The sequence below is a fragment of the Lissotriton helveticus genome, chromosome 9 (genome assembly GCF_964261635.1).
Source record: "Lissotriton helveticus chromosome 9, aLisHel1.1, whole genome shotgun sequence".
Classification (NCBI taxonomy): domain Eukaryota; kingdom Metazoa; phylum Chordata; class Amphibia; order Caudata; family Salamandridae; genus Lissotriton; species Lissotriton helveticus.
In genome coordinates, this window is record NC_136070.1 from 499,133,999 (window position 1) to 499,156,823 (window position 22,825).

The 22,825-nt window shown below is 42.9% G+C and overlaps 1 protein-coding gene across 1 annotated transcript in view; it reads right to left on the reverse strand.

The window, feature by feature from the left end:
- Positions 1–22,825, reverse strand: part of SLC38A6 (solute carrier family 38 member 6) — a 459,688-nt gene that overhangs the window by 319,391 nt on the left and 117,472 nt on the right. The window contains exon 4 of the mRNA XM_078660337.1: positions 6,136–6,188. Within this exon, the coding sequence (XP_078516463.1) occupies positions 6,136–6,188 (53 nt within the window). The remainder of the gene's footprint in view (positions 1–6,135; positions 6,189–22,825) is intronic.

The following is a 22,825-nucleotide window of genomic DNA, read 5'->3' on the forward strand; positions in this document are numbered from 1 at the left end:
TTTCAGCTACCCCCTGCCAGGTCCAGTGCGGTGTTCCCCAGGGTTCCTCTCTCTCTCCTTTACTTTTTAATCTTTACATTGCTCCGCTTATCTTTTCTTTACAGCACCTGGAGGTCTCGGTATTTAATTATGCCGATGACCTCCAGCTTATCTTTAATCTCTCTCCCACACCTGATTCTATCTCTAATTTCCAATCTACTCTATCTTTCATCAGGGACTGGATGAACCTCAACCACCTGAAACTCAATCCCGATAAAACGGAACTTGTGGTGACGGGTGGTTGTTCCAGTCCCTGGAATTCACTTTTCTGGCCCCCCTCGTTTGGTCCTTCTCCTACCCCGGTTTCCTCGGTTAAGACTCTTGGTATTAAGCTCAATAATCAACTCACTATGCACTCCCAGATTGGTTCCGTGGTTTCTTCCTGCTTTCTCACTCTTCGCACTATTCGTTCCATCTCTCGCTTCTTCTCCTTTCCGGCACTCAAGTTAATTATGTCCGCACTGGTCCTGTCCCGCCTGGACTACGGGAACATTCTGTATAATGGCATCCCTCAGTACAGCCTCCGTAAATTGCAATTAGTGCAAAACCAGGCTGCTCGTCTTGCCTTTGGTCTCCCTAAATTCCATCACTCCTCCCCCCTCCTAAGAACTCTTCACTGGCTTCCGGTGCGGGAACGTGCCTTGTTTAAACTAGGCTGCATGGTGTTCCAGGCCAGGACTGGCCTGGCCCCCCTGTTCATATCATCGGCCATCAAGGCTTATGTCCCGGGCAGAGACCTCCGTTCCTCCACCCAACTTCTCCTAGCGGTGCCCCGCTATCGGAGAAAGAAACAGGGTGGCTCGAAATTTTCCATTCTTGCCCCCTTGTTCTGGAACTCGCTCCCTTTTTACCTTAGGTCCCTCACTGATTATTCCGCCTTCCGTAAAGCTTTGAAGACCTTTTTATTTCCTCAGGCTCTTCCCTAGGTTATTGTTTAGCTTCCAGCCACTGTTTCAGTGACTGTCCCCGCTCAGTGGGTTGTTCCCCTACGCTAGCGCCAAGAAACCGTCTAGGTGTATGTTGCGCTCAATAAATATTTTAAACTTAAACTTAAACTTAAAGCAGAAACATTTTATTTCAAATTGTCAAATAAGACAGGTATGAAGACCATGCTTACAAACACAAAATTGATATATTCAGATTAATTTTTTGAGCAAATGAATACATTTGGTTTTGATTTCTGGAACAATAATATTGAAGCAAAAACTGTTTGGGGTACAAGAGATTGGCAAGTACAAGGTATAGAATCATTGTTTAGAGCCTGCATGATCCCAGAACAAATTATATTTTTGAATGACACTATTCAACAAACTACCTGTCTTGGCTTAGCCAAAATCAAAGATTTAAACAAACCGTCTATTCCAAAGCCAACAGTGAACAGTAATAGCTCTATAGATGTTGAGATAGACGTAAACCATATATTAAACCAAAACAGAACACATCCTGAATGGAAACAATGGTTGATCTGGCCCACAGATACAAATAACTGTCAAGACAGATTCCTGAACAAAATACAGGGGTTCACATTGACCAGGCCAGACCCTAGATATTCCCAAAGACAACATCCAGGGATAGTAACCACCTACAGTGTGGGCAAGCTCTGCCTTCAATGGCTACAAACATCCACACTGGCAGAAATTAAGCAACACCTAACTTTACTTACAGAAGGTGCTGACTTGCGTGATTTCATTATGGGACCACGCAAACAGCGTCAAAAACGTTTCATAGCGGCCTCTATATATGCAGCATATAACGAAGCCTGGAAAGAAGCTCAAATTGAGACAGCAGAGAAAATACGGGAAATTGACCGTATTAATTTGGAAAAATCACTTTCTGTTGTGGACAATGGGTTAATGACTCTGTCCTCCAGAATATATTCTCTGGACAGCATTGTGTCTTCAGCAATCGATATAATATCGCAAGACTTACTGATGTTACAACACGGTCAGTCCCAATTGCGTTCTATTGTACAGCTTGGCTGGACGTTACAAAATCTGCGTTCAGGCTATGTGCCTTGGCGTCTAATCAACACAACGTCATTATTTAATATCTTTAACCTTACTGATAAACAAATCAGTATGGCACAGAAGGGTGCTGATTATACAATTCTGAGCATTGAGAAACTCGAGAGATTACCATTAACAATGTCAGAAGGACCTGTCATTGAATGGATAATACATGGGATAATTAATATTCCGATATCAACTTTCAGGTTTCAATACTGCCAAAAATATATACAGGCAGGCCAGTATGAAAGGTTGGGTAAAGGGTACATTAAGTCAACATGGAACTTGCCCTATACACACGCATGTGTCAGTAATAAAGGCCGGAGTGTGTTTCTTAGTGGCAATAATTGTGCGAGGTCACTAAGCGGTACACTTCTGTGTCAGGGTATTAGCTTGCATGGAGCCTGTGAAGGGACTTCAAATAACCTTTCATGTCATCAGCTAGGCACACCTGCAACCCAAATAGAACCATTCTTTAGGAGACTCTCGAACGGGAGTTACATTCTAATAGTAGATCGCAGATGTTGTAGTTTGCTGCCCGGAAAACCTTATCTCATAACTGTGACTAAGAAGGTCATGTGCTGTGAACGAGTATTGTTCCCGAACGATTCTCCAGACAGGGAGGCAAGGTTATGGCCCAACTTGAAAATTGCTTCTATTCGAATTGATACTTTAAGCAGAATGAAGACAGTGCTCCTACAGATGCCGACCAGGCTAACGTCATCAAAAGAAACGTATGATCTCCAAGTTGCAAGGACAACGGCAGAGATTCATTCACTGTTATCAACTAATTCCCCCATACATTTCGCAGAAATACTGAACGAAATCTTAAATATTTCTGATACCAGTGGTGTCTCAAGTGTATTTAAGACAGTGTGGCAACGTTGTGTTGTGCCTGTATTAAGGTGCTTGCTATGTGGCGAAGAATGCGTGTTGGACACCTGTCTGGCACTACAATCGGATGTGCCAATGGACGCGGATACATTGTTGGGTCCGGTAACGGCTCATGCATTGTGCTGTCCCCAGCGGCTACCAATCCTGATGACGGCATTCGTGGAGGCTTCACCACTACGATTAAGGGGTAGTGAAGTACAAGATGAAAGCAGCATCGATCAGGTACAACCTTCTGTCAGCTATGCTGGTCATAACATCAATGAAGGCAATCATGCTCAAGAATGCATGGTAACAACTTTTTTCCGAGTTAGTGGAACTTTCGCAAGAAACTGTTGACAGTTTTTTCAACAGTCTAAATGATATGATGTTTTCACCAGAGCAGAAAGAATGACTTTGAGCAAGCTAGCACACGGCGTTCCTCACATCCTGAATTTGGCCTTCAAACTTTAAAAAGCGATATGGGAATTTTTTCTCATCAGTTTTTCAGACAGCGGGAACAATTTTTTTTCCAATCCAAAATATTTACAAAATTTTTGGGACACTTATCTTCTGCTTAAAGTAGAACTATTCTTAGAGAACTAAATTTCTATTCTTAGGTGCTCTAGAGACTTTAGTTACCCTCTAGCATGTTCATGAGTATTTTATGCTTTGTGATGGAATGGTCTCGAAAAATGTTTTTTTCTTCTGTATTAAGAGCCATTTCATGTGTAAATTTCTCGTTTTCATTTATGCTGATTTAGAAATATGCGTAACAGATTTTTCATTTATTATACTGCTTGAGTGCATATAGTAACTATTCACATCTATTCGTGTATTTCACATTTCCAGTTTTCGAAATACATGTGATTGTATTTTGGGGTGGTACGGTATACACATACACTACTAGTTTTTACTATGCCTAGATTTGTAAATATGGACATAGATTACGTGGAGTGGGTGTGATGTATTTCCTATTGGTACTGTATCGATCCCCCTATTCCTGACCCTTGTCTGGTTAATAAGTAACTAGCAGCCATCTAACGGCGCAAAAACCTGTTATCTGATTAAGCCACACCACGGCACAGAAGCGCGTTATCTGATTAAGTCATAACGCATGCCATCTAATTAGGCAAGCGATATTCCTCCAGCCCCCTGATAGGCATACGGAGTTCTCAAAACAAATCAAACCTACAGCGACCTGGGAAATCCCCGCAGCCATTGTTTTGATTTCACCGAGAACTTCAGTAAAGAATGTGCTAACGATCAGTTCGTATGACATCCTTATTGACGTATTTATGTCCATCCTTACATCAATCTCGGCACCTTTCAGGTATAAATATTACCGACATTGCCTTAAGCAAACACACGCGGTGGTGACGAGATTGGAGCAGCGAGACTTGCTGAGGAGCCCAGCTGAGAGCGAAGCCCACAGACGCTGCCCCTCCTTCCTGACGCGCTGAGAGAGAGACGCTGCTTTTCTCCTGCCGAGAAATCCAGCTCCGGCGCTTCCAAGCCGCCCTCGCAGGCAGCTGGAATATCAAGACCTGGGATAAGAGATACCAGCCCTCAAACCTTCTAATTCCCAGGTACTGAACTGGATAACCCCTTGCAGAGAATTCTTGAGTCAGACCCTTGGCAAAACAAACTTAACTTAAACTGCTACTTATCTACTCCCGCCCACGTATTAGGCTTAGGTCAGGTACACTGGGGTAGGCGTGGTTAGAAGCACCAGTTGAGTACGATTAGTCAAATGTATATATGTATGTATCTATTTTTTCCATTTTAAAGTATCATATGGCTCAGAAACCATATCAATGCTTTTACAGTATTATTTTATAATTCTGTCTTTACTGTATGCACTTTACTTAACTATAAGTATTGCAATAATAGCGATTCATTTCTCTTGTACGAGAAAAGAGACTGATCAATAAATAACATCTTTTATTGAACACGCCCATCTCTTCCTTTCTCTACAAACTGGTGAAACTAAGAATGCACTGAACTGACTGAGTAAAATAAGTTGTCTTTTGTTTTCACACGACTCTAGAGATACACTCTTGATTAGGGGAGAGCAAAGTTGTCATGTTCTATGGTTGTCAGAAACTAAATCCCTTCTGGTCTATCCAGGGAGGTTCAGATCCTCCTTGCCTATTCGAGAAAGTTTCTAGTGAACTCTGAGCTAGCTGGCAAACACAAAACTTTAAGTCTAATATCGTCGGTAGAAGACCTAGTTAACCTCTGCCCTAGGTCTATACTATTGAAGATATTATTCCAATGCGCAGAGCCTATTGGGATAATAGGAACTACACTACAAGAACGCGGACCAAGAGTAGATCTGCACTGCTGTAGAAATGCATCCAAAACCACTGATATCAACTGCAACATAGAACACAAAAGTGCTCTACTTTCTTGCTGCCTGATCTTTCAAACTAAAAATAAAGCATGGGCTGTAGAATATCCACAACTAAAATTAAAAATAGATTTTTAATTTGTACTTGCTTAATAATACTACCGCAAGGAATGAGATGTACTTTTTTTAAACCAAACCACCAAAAGATGGGAGTAAAATATTAATACTTAAACCCCATATCTGGAGTTCTGCTATGGAGTCACACCTTGCTGCAAACCACTTGTCCACTCAGCATCAACATTGGAACCCTGAAGAAAAGCCAAAGACAACATTGAATGCTGCTCAGCAATATTCATATGATAAAGCTGAAGACAGACCCTTACTGCACTGTTTCCTACACAGAAAGCAAATGTGGTGTAAAACATAGCTACAAACAGACACCTTAAAAATATATTTCCCACATTTGTTATATCTTCCAAGTTATTTTGAGTACTTGCCAAGAGATGGGGAGGTAAGACAACCAACCTGTGTTACATTGGTAAGCCAGTCTGGAAATATTTCTGCTGTAGTCACTTAAAAGAATTCAAGTTATTTTTTTCCTTAGGGCGACTATATTAATTTATACCCTAGTAGATTGCAATGCTTAGGGGTGATTGAGAGCAAATTATATTAAACAGGATACATTACGTTTAAAATGTGGCACATAGTTTATAAAATACGACACGCAAGCCTTTGTCATTCAAAATGTGCATTGGAGGCCTAGAGCTCATCAGCATAGGGGTTGAAAAACACCACAACAGTAAGATTTATATAAACATGATTAATGGGCAATAACAGCAGGAAATGTAAATTAAACAAACAGGGTACCTTTCCCGGAGATCCAAATGCAAAGAGACCAATATCTTCATATGATGTGACAGCTGTTCAAAGAAAAAACTACATTTAATATTGTTTATAGAGAAATGTAAGGTCTTAAGACTGAAGAAACATTATTTAGGATAGACAAATGTTTGTGGTATTCAATTATTTACTTTCATGTTTACAAGGACTCATTCTATGTCACGCTTTCCACTTAATACTATATACACATTACTGGTCCATGAGTAGCCAATGGTGACATTTTTTGAACTGTCAGGAACCCTGATTAGAGATTATTATCTAAAATTGCCAGATATCAATGGTGTTACAAAGAAATTCCAGTTTCGGTCGAAATCGGCCTCAGACTGGATATCAGTTGGAACCTCACTTTCCCATCGTGAGGTTCCAACTGATATCCAGTCTGAGGCCGATTTCGACCGAAACTGGGATAAACTTTGCTGACCTACACGGCGGCTCGCCTGCACTGATCGCTACGGCGCCTATGGTTTCCCTGGGATACAAGATGGATTTAGATTCATGCTAATCCACATTGATTCCCTTCTTGCCGTTTTGGAGCCGGCTGGCCCATACTCACCACTACTTTTCCATGGTCACCCTGCCCACCACACCACCTCAGTCCTGATGAAGACCCCTCCCTAAGGTTTACGGACACCTAGCAGTGTTTATGGGGTCAAAAAGTCGACAACTTTACCCCAACACCAGCTTGCGCTCATTCTTATGAATAACCACTGAGGCGCACATAGCATGATTTCGTTAAAATACATAAAGGACATGTATTGTTTTGTCTGGCTCTGTTTTGAAGCCAGTGTATAACGCCAAAGATAAATTGGATATTACGACTAAGCACTTGTTTATTCCTCAATCTTTTCTTGAATCTTTGCACATATTTCTGCACACTTCTCCTTGTTTCTCCCTCACGTCCTCTTCGGGGCACAGATGTTTTTTTAATTTATGTGATTTATATGACGAATTGTACATCTAAGGACATTGTGAATAAATAACAGTGTACCTTTCAAACAGTATATTTGTTGTGTATGTTCTTTTGCAAATAATATTCCTTTTACTTAGACACATTTTGTTCTGGGACCCCCTTCTTTATGTAACACTAGAATTATGCGGCAAGGTAGGACCAATTTAAGAGGTAGGGTTGACTAAATTAAAAGGCAAGAAAAGGCCAATTATCCGGCATAATGAAGCACATTTTCTCATAGTATTACTTCATTATTTTGTTATTTCTTCACAAAGTAACACGGTCTGGGAAAATATTTCACCTTATTAGTAGCAGTTTAACACCCAATTCAACAATAGTCAATTGAAAGATGTCCAGTCAACCTTGTGAAGGGCCTTCTACTGCTCATGAACTTGTATCTCTGCGTTGAACTAACTTTTGATCTGTTTGAGCTAGAAACAATTTGTTAAAATATTCAGATTATGCAGCAGATGAATGATTATGTGGCAAAACTATAATTATGCGAGATACGCCACAACCGCAGAATTGTTTATTTCAGTGGCTCTGCCGAAGGGTAGCCCTAATAAAAGGTGCATTAAAGGCGATGCCATGGGACTTCCATTCACACTTATTCGAACGTTTGCAGTCATTAATGCACATCCAATCAAGATATTGTTTAGAAACACTTATTTTAAAAAAAATTAAAAAGTGAAAGGGTCCTTTTGACCATGAGCAATGGACTCAATTTACATGTGTGAAGAGGTTGGTTGGTGTTGTAGGTCGTTCTTTAAGAGTGGAATGTGGTACCTCCAGTGTAGAGAATAATGTTAATGATCTTCTTGGAACATGGAGGGTCATTACTGGAAGAACCTTGCTTGGGGCTGGAAGTTGATGGTGTACGACAAACTTACTAAAAGGGTGAAATTACTTTCGGAGAGAGGAACTGATTCTCTTATGGGTTATTCTTATAACTGTACATAGTGATCACAAACCCTTGGTGAATCTATTCACCTGTACAGGGCCTGAAAAAAAGCCTCTCAGAGAATCAAAAGGTCTATGGAAGGAGTATGCAAATTCAATTTTGTAGTAGAGTGTTTTCCGGGACATGAAAACAAATCTGCTGATTATTTGTCTAGATGGCCATATGTTGCTACTAAGAATGTGAAGGTCAGGTGTTGAGAATAGGAGATAAAGATAGAGAGATTTGTAAAGCAGAGCAGTCAAGCTAAAAAAAAAAAAAAACAAGGAAAAAGTTCTGGAAAGAATCAAAAGCAGAATGGTGCTGGAGTGGCCTGAGAGGAAATGGTTGACAGAAGAAGAGAAGTTGTTTTGTAATGTTAAGGATGAGTTATGTATAGTTCAAGGTCAATTGAACAGGAGTGAGAGACAGATTGCTCCGAATCAGATATGTGACAAGAAAGCTGATATGGTCCACAAAGAACATCTGGGAAGGAATTTGATAAAAGCTACAGTTCGGGAAATACATTGGTAGCCTCTGGTGGATAAAATGGTAGAGAACAAAGTAAGGAATTGTCTACAGTGTACAGGAGCCGACAAAACTAAAGTAAGGAGAAAAGTTCCATTGTCACCAGTTGTGGTACCGGATGAACCATGGTCCTAATTGGGGTTAGACATAGTAGGATCCTCGATCAGGATGTTGTTTCTGGAATGTGGCTAGGTTTCAAGCTCCTTTATCCCAGTCTAATTTTGATAATGCATTAATTATTTGGGTGCAAGAAAATTGGATAATAAATCATTATGATTTAGATGAGTATTTTGTTTGTTTCCCTGCCCTCCCCTCAATTAGAGGTCGAGCTAGTGGTGGAATGGCTATTTGGTTGCGATCATCTTTCAGCTTTTGCTTGCTCTCCCTTATGTTAAGGTCGTTTATTCTCTTACATGGGAATGGGTGATGTACCTCATGAATTTTTAGTTTGTAATATTTATTTAGGCCCCACTGCTAATTTTATTTTGTCTACACTTCAAAGGACCATTTTAAGTCATTAGTTAAGTACCCAAAACCTATTTTATTGTTTTTGGATTATTTTAATACAAGAATAACTGCTTCTGAGTATAGGAATAAAGTTTTTTTTTAATTAGATGCTTACTGCGGCCTTTTGTCTCCATGTTTTTGAAATAAGAAGTGTTGTGCTCATTCATCCACTTTATTATCATGATCTTTGGAATTGAATATGGCCATAATCAATGGTTGCTTGATATCTCTTATTTTTTTGTTCAATACTGGACTTCTTGTGTTGTTACTAATTTTGAAATTCGCCCCACTCTTGGAGTGATCATTCTGAGCTTATTGTTACACTAGATATTTGCAATACAATAAGAAGACCCACTCCAATGGCGTACGTCTGTATCAGTGACTCAAGGGGGGGTGTTCAGAAGTCCCACTTCCCCACACTCTCTTATCCACTTTATAAGAAAAGCGATGCACTGTCCTCCGCCAACGTTTAAAAACCTGTTCTCCCGGGCAACACCCCAGAACACCCACTTACGGTGCACCAGATTATCAATGGTCACACACAAGTCCACACCCAACGTTGGACACTGCTCTTAGTAGAGCAAAAAATGTGAGAGACACAAATGACACCTCACGGAAACACCACCATCGGGGTAACTGGTATATAATTTCCAGACAGGCCCCTGTCTCATCATCGGTAGTCACTTGCGTCTCAAAGAAAAATAGGTGGAAAGGAAAGAGGTGTCCAAAACAAACAACATATAAAGTGACGAATTGGTGAAGGTGCAGAAATATCTGCTAGTGACCAACACATACACAAATAATAACAGAGTGCATAAAAACACACAAGGATCCGTCCCTTACCCAATTTTATTCATAGGGCGGTGATTGTGTGCCGTTTAAAAAGGCTGGTAGTTATTCATGCCTACCACAACCTGCTGTCAGTGCCGACATGTTTCACTGCTATGTTGCATTAAAGCAGTTTCATCAGGGCTGCACTCGAGAGCTGCCACTTCACTATTTTGGACACTAGTTCTATAGCGTGCTGCCAAGAGAGAACAGGTAAAGGAACAAATTAAAACCATGTAGACCTACGAACGACAAAAAACGCATACTAGGTGCACTGAGTGAGGTAAACTGTGAGATGTAAAGTATTACCAGGGGGCAGCCAAGCCACTCGTACCGGCCGCTCCTGTTTCTTCAAAGGCAACAGACACTTCCAACGTAAGTATGTCACTTGTTGCTTCAGTAAAGAATCGATATCTGCAAAGAGCGATGGAGTACATGGATTTGTATAATGTGCTGACTAGGGCATTATTTTACTGCCTTTCAGTTTGCCCCGAATCACACCACTACTCGCTGCACTGGTGCCCTATCCAGGGCAAGCCTTTGTCTGATGTTACAGCTCCGCCATCACATATATATAGAATCCCTCGTGTGGCAATCTGAAAACGCTATCCCCTGTATAGGTGAAAAAGCCCTCACGCTGTAAATTCCAGAAACCACTGCACCAACGCTACATACCGTGCCCTCTGTTTCCTTGAAGATGACAACAGCGCATTGCTACCACTCTAGAATCTGCTGTCACACGCACCGCTTCAAAACAATGTGATAATTCACAGCGTTCGCGTCAACTATGCCCCACACACCACGCACTCCTCATAGCCATGTTACTTCCCTGTCGGATTCGCTCGCGGGCCTCCTCTCACCGTGATGTGCCAGGAAGACGCCTTTCCTCAGCCGTCCGGAAGGTCCAACCCTAGAGCCTACAAATACACGGTGCCGGCGGGACCCCGCCCCTAAGGACGTACCATGTAAACACAGCATTGAGTGCGGCGGCCATCTTAGCCTAGTCAACACTAGCGGACTTAACTGTGTACCTGCATGTATTAGGATCGGCTGCGCCCTTACAGGAATTTCAAAGTGCCCCATCATTGATAGCTCAATATACAAAACCCCTAGAAGGTAGATGCAGTGAAATCCAATGTTTAGAGAAATATTCAAAAAGAATTATTTAAAAAGAATCCTTGCAAAGAAAATTCTAAATGAATGGATTTAAATAATATTTCAGGGGACAATGTTCCCTGCTCAGCCATGTCCAGGCGCATGCGCTACCCTCCATGTCTCAACACTGTAAGGAGAGGAATGCCACCCCCCCATCTCACCCTGAACCTAGTGGCTACCATGCGTCCTATAGGGGATGTAAGACAGAGCTTATCTGGTGTCATCCTACCACTATACTCAACCTCACCGGTTATCAATAGATATAACATGTATTGTGTTATACAGATCAAAAAACTCTGAAGGCTAAAGTATAGCTTACAGTTTGATGCGGTTCCATTCTATAATCTCGTTGAGGCCCATCCTATCTGTTTTCTCATTATAAATCCAGCGTGCTTCCTTGGCTAGTAGAATCTCCTCGATATTTTGAGGGGAACCCCTAATCTTCTCAAGAACTGTCCACTGGAAAGTGTGTTTCATAGAAGAACAGTGTTGGACCAATCTAGTTGTTAGTTTGCCAGCCCTGATGGTACTCAAATGTTCTTGTATACGCACTTTAATTTTGCGAGAGGTGAGACCGATATATTGTAAACCACACTGGCATGTTAACCTATATACAACTTGTGTGGAGTTACAATTGCTGAACTGATTATGGAACCACTCCTTGCCAGATGTAAGTGTCTCGCAAAATTAAAGTGCGTATACAAGAACATTTGAGTACCATCAGGGCTGGCAAACTAACAACGAGATTGGTCCAACACTGTTCTTCTATGAAACACACTTTCCAGTGGACAGTTCTTGAGAAGATTAGGGGTTCCCCTCAAAATATCGAGGAGATTCTACTAGCCAAGGAAGCACGCTGGATTTATAATGAGAAAACAGATAGGATGGGCCTCAACGAGATTATAGAATGGAACCGCATCAAACTGTAAGCTATACTTTAGCCTTCAGAGTTTTTTGATCTGTATAACACAATACATGTTATATCTATTGATAACCGGTGAGCTTGAGTATAGTGGTAGGATGACACCAGATAAGCTCTGACTTACATCCCCTATAGGACGCATGGTAGCCACTAGGTTCAGGGTGAGATGGGGGGTGGCATTCCTCTCCTTACAGTGTTGAGACATGGAGGGTAGCGCATGCGCCTGGACATGGCTGAGCAGGGAACATTGTCCCCTGAAATATTATTTAAATCCATTCATTTAGAATTTTCTTTGCAAGGATTCTTTTTAAATAATTCTTTTTGAATATTTCTCTAAACATTGGATTTCACTGCATCTACCTTCTAGGGGTTTTGTATATTGAGCTATCAATGATGGGGCACTTTGAAATTCCTGTGAGGGTGCAGCCGATCCTAATACATGCAGGTACACAGTTCAGTCCGCTAGTGTTGACTAGGCTAAGATGGCCGCCGCACTCAATGCTGTGTTTACATGGTACGTCCTTAGGGGCGGGGTCCCGCCGGCACCGTGTATTTGTAGGCTCTAGGGTTGGACCTTCCGGACGGCTGAGGAAAGGCGTCTTCCTGGCACGCCACGGTGAGAGGAGGCCCGCGAGCGAACCAGACAGGGAAGTAACATGGCTATGAGGAGTGTGTGGTGTGTGGGGCATAGTTGACGCGAATGCTGTGAATTATCACATTGTTTTGAAGCGGTGCGTGTGACAGCAGATTCTAGAGTGGTAGCAATGCGCTGTTGTCATCTTCAAGGAAACAGAGGGCACGGTATGTAGCGTTGGTGCAGTGGTTTCTGGAATTTACAGCGTGAGGGCTTTTTCACCTATACAGGGGATAGCGTTTTCAGATTGCCACACGAGGGATTCTATATATATGTGATGGCGGAGCTGTAACATCAGACAAAGGCTTGCCCTGGATAGGGCACCAGTGCAGCGAGTAGTGGTGTGATTCGGGGCAAACTGAAAGGCAGTAAAATAATGCCCTAGTCAGCACATTATACAAATCCATGTACTCCATCGCTCTTTGCAGATATCGATTCTTTACTGAAGCAACAAGTGACATACTTACGTTGGAAGTGTCTGTTGCCTTTGAAGTAACAGGAGCGGCCGGTACGAGTGGCTTGGCTGCCCCCAGGTAATACTTTACATCTCACAGTTTACCTCACTCAGTGCACCTAGTATGCGTTTTTTGTCGTTCGTAGGTCTACATGGTTTTAATTTGTTCCTTTACCTGTTCTCTCTTGGCAGCACGCTATAGAACTAGTGTCCAAAATAGTGAAGTGGCGGCTCTCGAGTGCAGCCCTGATGAAACTGCTTTAATGCAACATAGCAGTGAAACATGTCGGCACTGGCAGCAGGTTGTGGTAGGCATGAATAACTACCAGCCTTTTTAAACGGCACACAATCACCGCCCTATGAATAAAATTGGGTAAGGGACGGATCCTTGTGTGTTTTTATGCACTCTGTTATTATTTGTGTATGTGTTGGTCACTAGCAGATATTTCTGCACCTTCACCAATTCGTCACTTTATATGTTGTTTGTTTTGGACACCTCTTTCCTTTCCACTTATTTTTCTTTGAGACGCTAGTGACTACCGATGATGAGACAGGGGCCTGTCTGGAAATTATATACCAGTTACCCCGATGGTGGTGTTTCCGTGAGGTGTCATTTGCGTCTCACATTTTTTGCTCTACTAAGAGCAGTGTCCAACGTTGGGTGTGGACTTGTGTGTGACCATTGATAATCTGGTGCACCGTAAGTGGGTGTTCTGGGGTGTTGCCCGGGAGAACAGGTTTTTAAACGTTGGCAGAGGACAGTGCATCGCTTTTCTTATAAAGTGGATAAGAGAGTGTGGGGGAGTGGGACTTCTGAACACCCCCCCTTGAGTCACTGATACAGACGTACGCCATTGGAGTGGGTCTTCTTATTGTATTGTATATTTTGAGTGGAGGGCGACCCTCTCCGTAATCCCTCTATGCTCCTATATTGTTTGAACACTAGATATTTGCCCTGTTGTAAGGTGGGAAGCAAAAGTCCGTAGTTTTGAATTAAGATCTTGTACTGACAAGAGACAAGATGGCGTCCGCGATGGACGCGTGAGCGAGCCACTCCTGCCGGACCTCTCGGGGGGGATCATTGCTAGAGCGAAGGAGAAGGAAGGAGCCGTTTGCTGGCCTCGGTAAACTCATAGCCACTTACCGCAGGCTATAGGACCTCCAGGACTTTCGTGGTGTGTGCTGTGGCGGGCTGCCGGATCGGATGCTACAGCTGCGGCTCTCCGCGGCGTTGAGAGCGTGGTGGTGGCGGAAGAGAGGCCGGTGGGCGTTCCTGGAGGACCGGCTAACCTGTGCTGCATTCGGCGGCGCTGTGAAGGGCTGTTTGCAGCAAGAAGTGCGGCGAGGAGAGGTGCCGCCGAAAAACAACCGCGGACGTGGTCGAACGCAAGGAGGTGTAGCCGCGGGACTGACAGACTGTTTGGAGGGTACAACCGGGTCCGTTCAGGTGAGGGAAGCCGCACAGATGGAGAAGGGAGTAATTGACTCAGACCCTGGAGCGACGTCAACCCGGGCTAAAGTCGCGGCTGCGGCATTAACAACAGGGAAGAAAATCCCGGAGTTATTTTTGGCGGCGAAGAGCAAGGAGGTTGAAAGGCAGCAGCTACCGGGCACAGTACAGTTAATAGAGGAGACCCCTGGGACCCGGTTGAGTTGGACACTGAAGCAGGGGCAGAACTGGCTGGAAACAGAGAGGGGGCCCATGGGCAATGGGACGTTTAATACCCCCGATAATTATTTGCTATTGGAAACGCTGGAGGAAGCAATGGATGTCGCAATAGATGAAGCCGCTATGGAGAGAAGTGTAGTGGCTAGCTCTGCAGAGATTGTTACGGCATCTTTGGAAGCAGATAAAAGTGATTTTAGTGCAAAATTGGATCAACAAGGTAATCAAGGTAGTCAGGAACGCCAGGAGCTTCAGCCACAGATAACAGACTGATTCCGCTGACTTCTATTCCCTTTCAGAACAGTCAATGCCCTCTTGGGAGGACCTGGTTCAGCAGTATGCAATACACATGGGTATGGGGAATGGAAGCATGCATAGTAGCTTGGACTTGGAAGATCAGCCGGAGAACGACGGCCAAACAGTAAGAAAATTGGGTTTGAATGCGGATGGAAAGGAGGCGGCCTCAGAAAATTTCGTGAAGCAGGGCAGTCTATTGCCTGATCCAGGGGTAGAGCCGGAGAAAATCTCATTAGCCATGATTTATCAGTCAATTATGCAGCATCGGGAGGAGACTCGAGAAGAAAGCCAAAGGGCTCAGAACTCTTGTCGGAAATTGCAGAATTCTGTTAGGCGCCTGGTTAAATCACATGCTGAATTTTTGTCAAGAGTAAACGAGGCTGAGGCATGCATATCTAGCTTAGAGGATGAAGTATCTCAACAGAAGCTGGTATTGAGACTCACTTGGCTACTAAGGAAGATATCAACTGGAAGCTAGCGGACATAGAAAATAGGTCTCGCCGGAATAATCTGAGGGTTCTACAAATACCTGAAGGGAAGGAGGGGTCAGATCCTCGAGGGTTTATCATCGACCTATTTAGAAAAGCATTTCCGGAAGCTACAAAGTGGGATTGGTATAGGGAGGTCGAGCGGGCGCATCGATTCCCATTCTCCACCAGGGCTGATCAGCGAGACCAGAAGCCGAGAGCTATATTAGTGGCTTTCAACAGCTTTCTCACCTGTGAGGAGGTATTTTTGAAAGCGCGGCCTGACAAGAAAAGAAGTGCAGGCGACTTTGAATTTTTTGTACGTCACGACTTGTGTAAACAATCTGTTGAGCTATGCTGGCAGTATTGCCAAATGATTCCCGAATTCCAGGCTAAGGGGGCACAGGCATTCTTAATGTTTCCTGCTAAAATGAAAGTAATCTACAAAGAACGTACACGTTTTTTTACAACAATTGGAACAGCTAAAGAATTTCTGGGCTCAATGTAGTATAATTAGTGAATTTGTCAATAATGAATGATGTGTTCTTAGATTATAGGGTCTAAGAATGTAATGATTGTTTGGGTTTTCTTTTTCCCTTTCTTCTTCTTTTTCTCTATTGTTCTACATGGTGTATTGACAGTAAGGATGGTATGTGACCCGAGGGTAAAGGCAAGGGGGTGGTGGTGAGCTCTTATCTACAGGACCATAAGTCCTAAAGCCTTGTTAAAGAGGGGAGAGGGTACACAGGGAGGGGGGGGGGGGGGTTCCTAAGGGTGGAAGGGTGAAGGGGTTAAGGGGCGGGTTGGGGTGTGTTCATTGGGGTGTAAAAGGGGGGGGAATCGGAGCAGCAGGAAATGGTACAAATTGCACAATATATATCAAAATTTGTATTCAAGAGGTTATAAAACACAAGAGGGAGATGTAAGGTTTTTCTGTTTTCTTTATTTATATTGTCATAGATTTGTTGGGGTTTTGGAGACAGGATTGATGTATAACTTTGATAATGGCAGGTAAAGGTATAAAGATATGTACGTTTAATGTGTCAGGTCTTAACAATTGGGCAAAACGTCAAAAAGTGGCAGCGGAAATTCGTCAAATTCAGCCCGATCTGCTTTGTATCCAGGAGACACATATACCATGGCCTAATAGAGTGTTACTTAAAGATTTAGGGTTTAGTCTGTTAGTGACCTCCAGTCAGCTTGGTACAACTAGGGGGGTAGCAATTTTAGCAGCTAGTAGCTCTATGAAGTGTGGGCGAAGGCTGGCATATACGCTGGGTAGGTGGGCCATTGTGGAGTGTGGGTTAGAAGGTCATCACTTCACGTTGTGTACGGTTTATGGGTCCAATTTGGATGAGCCAGGTATTGTGTGTGATTTAAATACAGAATTAGCGCTGTGCAAAAGGGGGTGGTGATGACGGAGCATCTGAATCAATCAAACACTCACACCCAGTTAAAAGATCTGGGTTTAATCCATCACCGTTCTTTAGCCCACTCTGCCACCCCAGTTCAGACATGGCTATATGCAAATCAGTCTGACCCTGTGCCTCATGGGAACAGTCCAGCCCGAACTGCCAAGCCATGTCTTCCCTGGACCGGAAACAAGCTTCCGTGGACCGGTTTCTGGCATTCCAGCCGTCTTCAGCCCGGCTTGCTTGAATCCAGTGGCAAAGTGAGCAAGGGACTCACGTCTGAGCATACCCTGCCACACTTATGGCGGTCAAAGGCGGTACAAAAGGGGGTGGTGATGGACGGAGCATCTGAATCAATCAAACACTCACACCCAGTTAAAAGATCTGGGTTTAATCCATCACCGTTCTTTAGCCCACTCTGCCACCCCAGTTCAGACATGGCTATATGCAAATCAGTCTGACCCTGTGCCTCATGGGAACAGTCCAGCCCGAACTGCCAAGCCATGTCTTCTCTGGACCGGAAACAAGCTTCCGAGGACCGGTTTCTGGCATTTTAGCCGTCTTCAGCCCGGCTTGCTTGAATCCAGTGGCAAAGTGAGCAAGCATAGTCCGATATCAACGAGCTGATGGAAGTAAACTGGACTTCCTTGATTGGAAATATTAAAAACTCTTTGGATACATGGGGTCGGCTTAATTTTACAATATTAGGACGATACAACATTATTAAAATGAAGATCTTGCCGAAGGTGTTGTACTTATTTTGTTTCATTCCTTTAGAAGTTTCAAATGCTAGTCTACAAATGCTCCAGTCAATCTATGGGAAATTCATTTGGAGTCCAGGAAAGCCCAGACGGACGATGCGTTTTATGACTTTACCTCATGAGAGAGGGGGCTTAGCAGTCCCGGACTTTGCTTTGTATTATTATGCTTGCTTTTTGTTGAAAATGCGGTGGATTCTCACGGGTGAAGGGGCTATCAGTACGGCTAATGCACCTTCGATCTTTGGGTCCTATTGCTAGGCAATGTTTATTTACTGAAGTTGATGGCAGTTACTACAAGCAAACGAGATTTAAGATTTTAATTAGTGCTCAGAAAGTGTGGAAACAAATTTGGACATTAATAAAAGTTGGTAAAATCTCTTGTTATACACCCCTGGAGGCTGTGAAGCTGTTACCTGGTATATGTCAGGATAATATTGAATTAGCATGGGGGAAACAGGGTATTAGAATTTTGGGTAACTTCTACTCTAAGGAAGGGGTTTGTAAATCTTTTGATGATATGGTTATACAGTATGGTATTCCCAGAACACAATTTTTTAAATATCTGCAGATAAGGGACTTTTTACACCGGGTAAATTTAACTAGGGAACCCCATCCCTTAATAGAAAAAATTAGGCGGCAATGCAGAATTGGAGAAGTATATCAATTATTGTTAGCTAATCATTTGGATACGTATAGGGTAAAATGGTCTAGGGACTTGGGGGAGTCAGAAGTTAATATTGAGGAACTTATTGCATTATCTAGGGAAGTACTTATGTCTGCAAATTTGAGGGCTCAATTTTTTAAATCTTTGTTTGATTTATACTATACTCCTGCGCATATGGTCAAGTGGGGGACAAAATTTGATGGCAAATGCTTCCGCTGTCAGGAGGATCATGCTGACAGTGTACATATTTTTTTCAAGTGCGATAAGTTGTCGAGATTTATAGCAGACATAGAACATTTTTTGACATTAGTTTTGAAATTAAGGATGACTATCACACCTGCAATGATGGTTATAGGGATGGGGCCGGGGAGTAATGGGGATAACCCATTATATGTACATAGGCAATTTATTTTTTTTGCAATGACTGTAGCACGTTTATGTATAGCTACAGAATGGCTCCAGAAAGAACCACCGGTGTTTGAATTGTGAAGTGCTAAAATGTACAATTATTGTAAAATGGAATGAGGTTTGTTCTCTGTGAAAGGGGTTAAGAAGCGCAAGATTGGTTTAAGCATATGGGGAACATTCAGGGAATACTTTGAGGATTGAGATATTACTGTACTTAATTTGAGTTTTCCGTTCATTTTAAATTGATTGTTTTATTATGGTTATATACTGTGGAGTAGAAGTGTATTGTTTGTGCTCTTTTGATGTGCTTTTTTTGTACTAATTCTCTGATGCTTTGAATAAAAATAAAAAAAAGGATCTTGTACTGACAATGTATATGTCTGGAAAAATGTGCCAGATGATGTTTTTTTGCCTTGGTTGAGCAAGGTACTTAAAGTGCTTTCTTTACCTTTGGGCGTTTCCAAATTTGAGGCATTTCTGTGCTTGCTTTGGGATACCTTTTGCAACAAAAATAAAAATTCATATCAGGGTTCATAGGAATCTAGATACTTGATATCCCTCAGAGGTCATGAGCTATTAAATGCTTTGGTAAAAAGAAAATTAATAAAATCAACTAAAGTTGCAAAGTTATAGAATCTGCGGTTTCTTTTCGTAAAATGCATATTCTGGCTTACCTAGAGGTTTGGGTAGAGATTACACGATAACTTTTACCCCAGTAGACGAAGATCTTTGGCATCCATCGCACTATAAGATGTGACTAGCAAGATTTCACCAAATGTTTGTTAAATCATTTAAATTCATGGGTGGAGTCTGCTGCGTTATTTATCGGAAAACGTGCTGTTCAGCAAAAAGTATGTGAGGTTGCGTAAAATTAAGGTTTATGTGGCATTTGTTGCTTTCAGCAGTGCCTTTAATTTGGTTGATCGTTCCATTCTTTGGTATAAATTTGTGAGATTGGGAATACCTTCTGAATTATTGTCTCCACTGCTCTCCATTCATTCTGCAAATTTGGTTGAGAGTCCTCCTGGGCTAGGGAAACGAATATCCATATAAAATCCCAGTTGACAATGGCCTTAAGCAAGGTTGAGTTTTAGCCTCTTTGTTATTTTCTTTAAATTTGTCTGACTTTACCACTTTTTTAAAGCAGGGGCTTGTGCCCGCGACTGGAACGGACCAAACGGAGGTCAAGGATGGGTCAGACCCACCCCATTATTTTATTAAAAATATATTCCTGCCATACATTGGGCTTTCTGGCCCCCAGGGGCAAATTGGGGCAAACCTCCTGTCTGCTCAGGGGGTGAAGACAGGTTTGTTCCTTTTATTGGGGTGTGGCCAGTGCCAGAGTGCAATACCCACACCACTTTGTTTTGCAACAATGGCAAAAACTCGGGTGTCAGGTGAACTTGCTACCGCCCCACCCTCGTGGGCATATTTGGGGTAGTTTCCCTAATTGGGACAAACCTCCTACCAGCGGGCAGAAAGACACTATTAACTTCTTCCGAGGAGGGGGTATGGCTCGATGCCAGGGTAGACCACACCCTTGTTATGTAGGTTTTGGCTCCTTTTTGAAATGACTGGTGTTTATTGCGGAACTATGGGAGTGAATACCATATCCAACCCCGGAGGGGAGGGAGAAATTCTACTGGGTCACGACGTGAGGGAAGAGCATGGACCAACGCCCAGAGGGACTGCTCTCCCCCTCAGAAAAATACTGCATAAATGTAGTCCCTGGTGTCTAGTGGGCTTTCTGTCCCCCCCCCTTGGGAGGGGCAGGGTAATTGGGGTAATTTTCAGAATGCCCCTCGAGGGGGACAGAAAGAATGTCTGGCTTCTTGTTGGTGAGGGGGCATACACAGTGGGACACCCCACCCACATACGCTATTTAAAAAAATCACTGGTTTCTAGTGGGCTTATTGGTAATACTCATCCCCATCTGCCCTACGATGGGGGGCAGAAAGACTGTCACCACAGATTTTCGGGGGGGGGGGCATGGTTATGCCCATAGTGGTCAGCCCCCACCTTCACCTTTATTTTAAAAAGACCCTGGTGTGTAGTGGGCGTTTTGCCCCCGCATGGTGGGGCAGATCGGGGGTAAAAAAACTATCCCTTTTGTTGGGATGGGGGCATGACCATGCCCATGGTGAGAAGCTCCCACGCCTATATTAAAAAAAAAATCCTGGTGTCTAGTGGGCTTTCTGCCCCCCCCCGGCCTCCTCCCCGGGGTGGGTGGTGACAGAAAGACTGTCACCAGAGTTTTACGGGGGGGGCATGGCCATGCCCATAGTGGGCAACCCCTATTTATGTTACATCTGAGATATTACCCCTCCCGAGCACTGATGCAGTGAAAGTAAAACAAACTCATCAGCTCATTTTGCTTTCAATTTGTCTTACTCCCCCCAAAAAACAGAAAGGAATCAGGGTGCTCGGGAAGCTCTTCCTGTGCAGCCAGAGTTTACGAAATAATCCAGAGCCCCAGAGGGGCCTTTATTTACGTTCCCATTGTTGGCCATTGGGAGACACCAACTAAAGGGCTTAAATATTCAATAAATTAATATTAGGATCTATTGTTTAACTGCCAGTGTCTGAAAAGTTTGGAGTAGTGTATGAGCTCTGTCACCACTTCCAACGTGATGGAGTTGTTGAAGGACACATTTGCTAATGAAGGTGTATCTGTCAGTATAATTACAGAAAACGGTGTACAATTTCTGTTGAATGAAACTTGTTTTTTTCTTGAAGATTTTTCCACTCACCAACTTAGGACAGCTTTGTAAGCAAGCAAATGGTCTTGCTGAGAGGTCAAATAGATTAGTTAGGGATTGCATAGCAAGGACAATACAAACAAGAAGACTACTGAAGGAATTTTAAAGACCTTGCTCAGCCAGCGGGACAGGGGTATCTCTTTTTGAGAAATTTAATGGAAAATTAGCCAAAAAGAAATATACTCCCAAATGGTTGGAGAGGAGAGAGGTTCAGAAAAATAATTTGCACCGGTGTAGGTGAAAAACAAGGGGGGGTGCTTTTGAACACCTGGCTTCCCTTGCCAATTTGCAGAATGGCACGCTGCATACAATTTGGTACAGAGAAAATAGATAGCCTTGAAAAAGTCACGTGACGGGTACAGCGGTAGACCTAGAAACCTGCACCTGGTGCAACGTTCGAGGTGTACTATGACACCTATGTGTGAATAGGTAAAATGTGTAAAAAATAAATAACAAGTAACAGAGCTGTAGCACTTCATCAGTACTTTTACACTTCTTAGTGAATTATTTCCTTTTTCCTGCAATTTTCAATAGGGATATCTGTAACATTGATAATTGCATTTGATATGTTTTCATGTGGGACTGGCATCATACATATCCAACTGCACTACCGGCTCATGGCAGGCACCTGACCGTGACAGAGGGGCAGGGAGGAGTAATAACTAAACTGGGAGGAGAAGGTGGCCAAAATACACTGACTTATGTAATTTGCTTGCTAATGGCCTGTGGAGTGGGCCTGGGGTTTCTGGTCTGTCTCAATGACATTTGCCCTTTGGCTGCGCTCTTTGTCTTTGACAACTGAAATGGGGGCAATGAGGAAAAATTGACAGGTAGGCCCTGGCCGGAGAAAGACAGGATGTGTGAAGATTGTCCTAGGTAAGAAATGATAGACTCAAACATCCTTCAAGATTCTTTTGTGCTTGCTGGGCTCTTCTTTAGGGGGACTCTTTGAAGATGTGCCATGACTCCTAATAGGACTATATTCTATCTCGTTATAACGATGAGGCTACCTTTTTCAAAACATCTTGATTACAATGAAACATTGGAAGCAGAAACGTTAATTACTCACATCTGGCACCTGGCTCGTGTACTCAGCTATCACTAATGTTAAGTAGAAAATTGTACAGCTCTCATTTTATCCATTCTCCTTTAGAAACAAAGCTAAACGTGGTTCTTTGTTTCTAGGTAACAAGCTTCAGCTTATTTATTTTTATAAACAGAATCTGTAGCACAGACCTAGCTACATGGGTGGCAGAACACTTTATATAGGAGAGTAGGCAGATGTATTTTGTGTTAGAGGAGAATTGTA